Here is an 8342-nt window from a genome sequence, read left to right as displayed (position 1 = left end):
ACTGCGGTGCCACTGAGATGTTGCTGAGGAGGATGTGGGCAGTACCACTACACTACTGGGGACAGGGCTAGAAATGTCTCCCTCTTGTTCACCTTCCACCGCGATAATATCGTGTTTCTTCATGCCCAACAACTATGGGTTGAGTTTTACTTTGTTCTAAGCGAAGTAGGTGAGCCTCCCACACAATAGTGTGGTGTATTTTGAGATGACTTGTTTGGCCTCCGGTACCATAGTTTGTACCAAGCTTACCCCGCCTAACAGCATGTCGACAAATTGAGCATATAGCAATGTTCTCCTCCTTACTGCTAACCGAAAAGAAGTCCCAAACTGGGGAGGAGAACTTTCTGGTGCTGCTGGAAGTGCCACTTTCAATACCAGATGAACTGGAGGGTGTGCTTGGAATGTGACTCTGTGCAGCTACACTGTGACTTCTACCACTACCTACTGAGGTGGTGGTTGAGCTGGATGTAGGTCCCTGCATTTTACACCTTACTGTGGCTGCTGCATATGCAGGAATTTATATTTTCTTACACCTTCTGCATTTCTGCCTTAGGTCTTTAGTTCAATAATATGGGTAGATAAAGCCATGTTGATAATTGTCTTATTTGACTCTATTTTCATTTTAGACTTGTTTCTGCAAACTTCCCTCATGGTCACTTTTCTCATGTATTCATTGATGAATCCGGGCATGCCGTGGAGCCTGAATGTGTCATTGCAATAGCAGGTATGGGTATTATGTTTTGAAAACATTCGTTTTGCTCTTGGTATCTTTGTCTCACATCATTTGCTTATGTGCAACATTTCTACATCTTTAACTCCTGGCCTTGTCAATTGTGAAGTTTCCTCTCATTTTGGATGAGATGATGAGTCAGTGGTCTTAGAGCGCCACTGCGAGGAAGTAGCAGAAAATACTCTTCCTTGGTGTGCATATTTTATTCTGCCCAAACCCTGAACGAGCCTTCTGGAAGGTCTTTAAACTTTGAGAGGGTTTTGTCAACTCCGTGCACCTAAAACAATATTCGCTTTGAAGAGGTTCCCCCTATGGATGACCTTTTAACAGACTATGTCAATGCGATAACGTTTTGCCGCGTCACATGAAGCGCCTCGAGACTTTGGTAATGCTCCTCAGTTTGACAGTATTGATAATGGTCCAAGAGGAGCAGCCAGCATAAATCTTTAGTTCAACCGTTTCAGGAATAATGGATGCAATGGACACCCTGACCAACAAAGATGGAGGACAGCTGGTTCTAGCAGGTGACCCGAAGCAGCTCGGGCCAATCTTGAGGTCCCCTGTCGCCATCAAACATGGTTTAGGTGAGTCCAAAGGTGCTTCACGTATACATTTGGGTTTACAAGAAACCTTTGAACTGTAAAATTTTGGGGATTAAAATTTGGAAAAACTTAAAATGAAGATGAAGGGCCCATACAAATACAGCTTAATAGAGTGTCTACTTAAAATTGTCTCTTTACTCCTGGATTCCTGTAGCTGAGATGCACAGGCTCTTAAGTTGTGAGATAGTGTTGACATAGTGAAAGAATAATCGCAAAATGAGTGCCTTTGAAATTGCTGCCACCCTTGCTTAGGCCTTTGATATTGTTCATTTGGCATCTTGGTGGCACTTGGTTTCGCATTCGAATTCCAATGCTACAAAACAATCTGATCTGTGGGTAAAAACAATGCATTTATTTAATGGGATTATAAATCCAGTTGCTCAGAGTAATTATGTAGGGGTATGGAAGTGAAAGACCAATTTTGGTGTAAAAGTGTGACCTATGTGGAGGTGAAAAAAGGTCATTCTCACTTGAGGGTGGTGAGACCTGTAAGTTCAGCATGAAACAAAAGAACATTGGTGAGGCTTCCTGTTCACTGAGTTGAAACTATGAAGTACAAAATGTACTTGTACAAATCTTCACTCACCCTTCAAGCATTGTCACGAGTAGGGATAGAACCACATGGAGAATGACCTGTGGTGAAGCGTCAGCCTTGTGAGGATGACTAACACATGCCGCCAGCTGAGGACCAGGACCCTGTTCAATCACTGGTGCTCAGCTGAGCCTTTTACCCTTCAATGCAGTGAAAAGGAGGGCTCGCCTATATTCTTTTGTTTCATGCAGCGCTATGTGACGTCTATTTGCTTACTTACCTACTAGGAACCTTCACTTAGCTTCTCCTTTTCTGATCCTTCATTGAACCTGTAAGAGGAAGGACCACTGAGGCAAGTCCCTGCAAGTTAAAGGATGTAATTGATGACACGCCCTCCATCATAATTTGTTGACTATGAACACAGTAACCTGTATTTCAGGAAATTCCTGAAAACTGAAATATTTAGAGTAGATATTTCTTGAAAGCCTTTACAAAAGTGTGCCCTTTGTTAAGTGGGATATTTGCTTGTGATTCATGTGGAGTTTATGTTGCTGTCTGTAAATAGAAACCAGAATTGGAAGAAGGTAGACCATTATGAGGAAGGTTGTACAGGAGGGTTTCTTGATTATCTCCTCACAGTGGCCTCTGATCTTGAATTGATAAGGCAGTGGTGCTTTCAGCATTCTGTTTTGACAACTTTGTGGCTTTATCTTCTTGAACCTTTTGCTTGAAGTTGGGTTTTTTGTTTGAACTAAGTAGTGAAGTCCAGGCTTTATGGGTGTACAGTACTCTGCAGGGGATTACAAATGTTCTCCACCCACACTGTGTGAGATCATCATTCTGATTGTTCTTTTCAATTCTTCATCTACTGGATGTACGTCTTGTTTTGCATTAGACCGTCTAGAACCCTGGACACCCCCATTGGCTCACAAGTCTTGCCACCACCTGGGCCTGATTAAAATAAATATATATATATATAGGTGAATGTATGACGATACTACGCGATCATGTTGATCGCGGTATCTTACAACGCGGATTTTACAACGCAAGTCGTTTCAACGACTTGCGCTGGAGGGCACTGGATTTAGGGATAGTACGATTTACTATTCCAACACCAGTCTACGTACAGTAGGGAAGGTATTGGATAGTAAATCGTACTATTCCTTAGCTTACAGCGCCCTCCAGTGCAAGTCATTGAAACGACTTGCGTTGTAAAGCCCGCGTTGTAAACCTACCGCGGTGAAATGCCCGCGTAGTAAAGGTAGTCTCCCATATATATGGTGTGTATATATGTACTACTAAGTGTTTAACTCAAACAAAACCTTAAATCTGTGCTACTAGATGCATTAAAATGGACTCTGCCACCACTTTTCACCCATAACTCAGACTTAATTGACTATGTTCTGTACAGAAGATCTAAAGCAACTTTATGATGGTGCCATACTGCGAAAGACAGGAATGTAAGAGGAAGAGATTTACTACATATTTTGAAAGGGTTCCCAAGGTACTGCAACCATAAGGAAGTGTTGCAGCGTATTTATGAAAAGGCTAGCCATTTGTTCTAGTAAACTAATTAAGGTAAAGTCTTCTTCCTATTTGACTTTAATAGTAAGGTGAACTTCTTCTTTCCTCTCTTTCAGACATGTCCTTACTGGAAAGACTCATGACCCAGAACTCCCTTTATCAAAAGACTGACAGAGGTTTTAATCCAGTGTTTGTAACTAAGTTACTGAAAAACTACAGGTTGGTCTTTAGAAGATTGTATGCATTTAGTTTGTAAAACAAGGCATGATGGTACACTAGCCACTTTACGTTATTTGCAATTATGTGTAGTATAGGCTCTTTCAAAAGAAGCCATACAAGTTTATTGAAACCTGATGGTGGGGCTTTTCAGGTTGTATTTCTTTGAAGAAATTGGTATTTATGCTGCAAGAGATTGAGCTTCAGGGAACAGTATGATTAACAATGGTTACATATGGCAAGCTAGCAAAATATGAAGTTGTACTAGATCAGACTTCTCCAATGAGTAGCTTGAGAGCTACTGATAACTCTCCAGCTACATACACGTTGCTCTCCTGTAAGCAGCCCACCCTATTAAATTAGAAGATGTTGTTTGGTTGAATTAATATATGCATACCAAAATTGAAATGTGTATATTTGAGAAGAAGATGTGTGTATTCTCATTATTGCCATGATATACGTAAATATAGTTGAGTGATGAGCCATGCGGCGTAGGTCAGACTTACTCCTATTACCCTGGTGTATTCAAGCTGTGGCTTTTATGTATTGCCTCTGTAGAGACTTTCCAAATCGGCAAAGCCTGGTTTACTTTACTGCCTGCAACCCTGCACACTCTTGCTATCACTGCTGGTAATATTGCGTAGGGTAGTCACTGACGTAATCTTGTTTGATGTAGTCACTGTTACACCAGTACTATTTGTTAGCTTGGGATACATTTAAATGAAGATAAATAGCTCTGGTTACTGAAAAGGTTGGAGACCCCTGTACTATATCATTAGTCATATGTGTTAAATCACAAGGTGTTTTCAACCGCCTGCAAAGGTTGGAAGCAGCAGCATGCTGGGCTGCGTTTTACTGTCTATGTTCTCTTAAAAGATCACCCTCTTGTCTATACCATCCATCTGGCCATTTTTCAGCTAGTGTGAGCAATCCATCTCTGTCCCACACCACTTTAAAGTTTGTGTTTCTCTGAATATCTTTTGTGAGAGGGAGGTCTCTACTTGTGTTTGTTTGAGGAGGCAATCCATGTTTCATTTGTGGCAGGTGGCTTCACTCCAGGAAGGGGTTCTGTATCATTTAAGTACATGCCTGAAAACTGCATAACATTTAAGTCTCCCTTTCCTATTCTTTGGTAATTATGTTTTAGATTGTGTGTTTAGATATAGTGAGTGTGCATCCAGGAGGTAGTTTCCAAGTGTCAGTTGGGTCTAATGATGAAAAGCGTAGGGAATCCAAGTACAATGGAACGATTAAGATTAATTTGCAGAAGAACAGTGTGTCCCCATGGTTCTAAACTTCAGACAAATAGGTTCCAGGCCATGTTGTGATTCAAGGGTGCTAAAGCAAGATCCCTTGATTATAAAGCTATTGTGATGAATGTAATTACTTAAGATGGTAGATGCAGCAATATGTTTTAGAAGATTTACTTTGTGGCTGCTGGTAGCACAGGAGTGCTCTGTAGAAGTGCCCAAACTCGGTTATGGGGGCTAGCAAACAGTTTTGAAGTCAATAGGTTATTTGCTCCTCAGGCAGCCTAATGTTTTCCTGGCTCAGATTCGCTCTCTTAAAGCCATAGATGAAGCCAGTTACAAAGATTTGGACCAACTTAAACTCGTTAAATGCTACAGCTGAGTGCCTGGTGTCGAAACGTTTACAGAAATTAAGCTTTAACTTGACAATTGAAACTACAAGCATTCTCATTTTAACATGATTAGGATGGGGTGGAACTTGAGCAATAAGATAAAGACCCAGAGATGACATTCAAATTGTGACGCAAAGTAAGCAGGAAATATAACTTGCAGGTGGGGGGGGTGGGGTTGGTGTCTAGGACCACATTAATGGAGGTCAGTATTAAGGTGGTTTGGTCCACTTGCCCCCCCCTTCCCCAGAAAAATAATTTTGGATTTACCATTTTGATTCATCCAACCCTAAATGTGTTATTCCTTGGACCCTTTTGATGACCACCATCCTTCTCACGTCTAAGACCTATATGGGTGTTGTCTACGTACATATGTAAGCCAATCACTTAGCAACTGGAACCTGTGCTGGAGGGGTGAATATAGGCATTCAACATAAATTTTGATTGGGCAGAGCCCTGTGGCACCCAGAAGGAAATCTTGAAGGTTGAGGACATGAAAGAATACAAATTTACTGGGTGGATGCAGTCAGGGAGTATGTGAGGCAAACCCCCTGAGGAGCTCTCCCCTCAAACCCTACCCAGCACTTTAAGTAGCCAAGTAGCTTTGAGTGGACATCCAATTGCCATTGGCAAGATGGAGGCCGTTCATGTTAAGCTGGGCCACTTAATATTCTGAACACCCATCCGGCAACTGGTACCTATCCGACCTGCTGGGGTCCCCCCTGGTGCTTGCCTTTTCCCCCACCGGGTACCTTATGGGGTCGAATCCAGGGCTCTACCCCCCACCCCTCGGTCTCAGTCAGTGCTGGGCCAACTGTTGTTCCCTTGCCGGCGGGCTGAGCTTGCCACCCAAGTAGCATCCACCGTGGCTGGAGCTGGGGATGCGGTTGACTTCAGCCCGGTAGGGGCGGAGTCCTGTGATCACCGCCGAGCGCCAACTAAGCTGTCTCAACCCCCTGAGGAGAAGAGAGCACCAGCTGGGGCAGTGGGGTACCCTGATGTGCTAGGGCCCCAGAGACCTGCAAAACACCACCTTCATGGCCTGAGAGGCTGGCGCTGATGAAGTAAAGAGAGCAACACAATACTACTGGCCAGACTCCATGTGGACAGTGCACCTTCAGCTGCATGTCCCATTGGACACACATTTGCCCAATTGGTACTAAAACCTACGCATAACGCCAGTCACACCCTTGACCTTCTTTTTACCATTTTGTCTGAAATCACTGTAAAATCCCCAGTTCAATTATTATGAACTGATCACTATCTTTTAAAATTTTGGATTCCAATCACTTTGATAAAAAACCATGATTCTACATTACGTAGCTCTTGGCGTAAAATCACCTTGCCTCTTTCTTTAGAGCATTTCCGCCCTGACCAAATTAGCTCTGACATGGGTGTAAACCAAGTATAACATATCCTAGACGAGGCAATCTTAGCCACACTAGATAAAATTGCTCCTCTTACACAGGTGAAGACCAAGATCAGAATCGCCCCCTGGTTCACAGATCAACTAAAAACTACAAAGTTCGTGTGTCGTACGGCGGAGCGAAAATGGCGCAAGAGCTAAAATTTGGCCGACCGCGATATATATAAAAAAAATACATCATGGCTATATGAATGAAATAAAAGTGGCAAAGAAATCTTTTCTTATTGATAGGATTAATAAGGCTGAGAATTCCTCCAAGGAACTCTACCAAATCCTGAAGGAATTTACAACTCCCAGAAATCATCCATCAATACCTGACTCTCAACTCTGGGCTGACTCACTTTCCAATTTTTTAGAAGAATTTTTTAGCCATCCGTCTATCTTTTTCATCATAAAGCAATAATTTTCATCCAGATGACGAGCCTTGTACCTCCTTTGACCCTCCTTATATACTGAACGAATTTGCCAAATGTGACACTAAACAAGTCTCAAGAGCCATGCGAAAGATAAAATCCGTCTCTCCCACCGATTCTGTACCTCCTAAATTCTTTTCCATTATTGCTCCTGCTTTAATGGATAATATAACTGATCTATTCAACAAGTCAATTTCGGATGCAGTTTTCCCTTCGACCTGGAAGGTAGCCCGAGTGAGACCAATTTTGAAGAAACCTACGGCCGATTCCAAACTTCTTCCAAATTACCGTCCAATTTCTCTGCTCCCCTACCTAGGGAAAATGCTGGAACCCCTTATCAACCAACAGCTTGTTGACCATCTTGAGAGCTACAGTCTTCTGGACCCTTCACAGTCCGGTTTCAGGGCAGCACACAGTACTGAGGCAGCTCTGGTCGAGGTTGCTGATGACATCAGACGGGCATTAGATAAACATCAGTCAGTTATCCTTGTCCTCCTCGACCTGTCGTCTGCATTTGACACCATCTCCCACAGTATTTTAGAACAACGGCTTTGGGAGATTGGTGTCAGAGGTAACGCCGTGAAATGGTTCAAAAGTTATCTATCAGGCCGTAAAACTATTGTTCAGATGGGCAAAAGCATTTCCTGCGCTAGATCTGTTATGATGGGAGTGCCTCAAGGCTCTATTTTGAGTCCTACACTCTTTAATCTGTACATGACTCCACTGGCCCCGGTGATCAGAAAATATGGATTTGATGTCATATCGTATGCTGACGACACACAAATCCTAATCACTCTGGGTCCAGATCTTATTGAAACTAGGTCACGTTTTAAAAATTGCATGTCCCACATTGATAGGTGGATGAGGAGTAACCATCTCCAATTGAACAGCACTAAGTCAGAGATTATGCTCTTTGGAAAAGCGCCCGAACATTGGTCACCCGATTGGTGACCATCCGATCTGGGCACCTGCCCAACTCCCAAGAGGTGGTCCGCAATCTTGGCTTTTACATGGACAATCAACTGTCCATGAAAAGCCAAATAAATCACATTATCAGCACGTGTTTTGGAATAATGTGTACTATGCGTAAAGTTTTCAAATGGATTCCCACCTCCCTTGGCACAAAGGACCCCACATCTGCTGAGGAGTGCTATGGTTGGTGCTGTGGTGTGCCCCTTTGCACCACGGGAATGCAGAGTGCTACCTTCTCGGCCTGAATGGCCGAGGAAGGAGGGACAGAGGGTGATGCCACACAGCCGG

General features: G+C 43.1%; 1 protein-coding gene across 1 annotated transcript in view; it reads left to right on the top strand.

Moving 5' to 3' along the window:
* The first annotated feature begins 630 nt into the window (after positions 1–630).
* LOC146771977 (RNA helicase MOV-10-like) overlaps positions 631–8342 on the top strand; it is a 177730-nt gene continuing 170018 nt past the window's right edge. The window contains exons 1-3 of the mRNA XM_085640275.1: positions 631–724; positions 1195–1314; positions 3505–3607. Coding sequence (XP_085496401.1) covers positions 1200–1314; positions 3505–3607 — 218 coding nt within the window. The 5' untranslated portion in view covers positions 631–724; positions 1195–1199. The remainder of the gene's footprint in view (positions 725–1194; positions 1315–3504; positions 3608–8342) is intronic.

The sequence above is a fragment of the Triturus cristatus genome, unplaced genomic scaffold (genome assembly GCF_964204655.1).
Source record: "Triturus cristatus unplaced genomic scaffold, aTriCri1.1 SCAFFOLD_168, whole genome shotgun sequence".
NCBI classification, from domain to species: Eukaryota; Metazoa; Chordata; class Amphibia; order Caudata; family Salamandridae; genus Triturus; species Triturus cristatus.
This window is presented reverse-complemented; position numbering and strand designations above follow the sequence as displayed.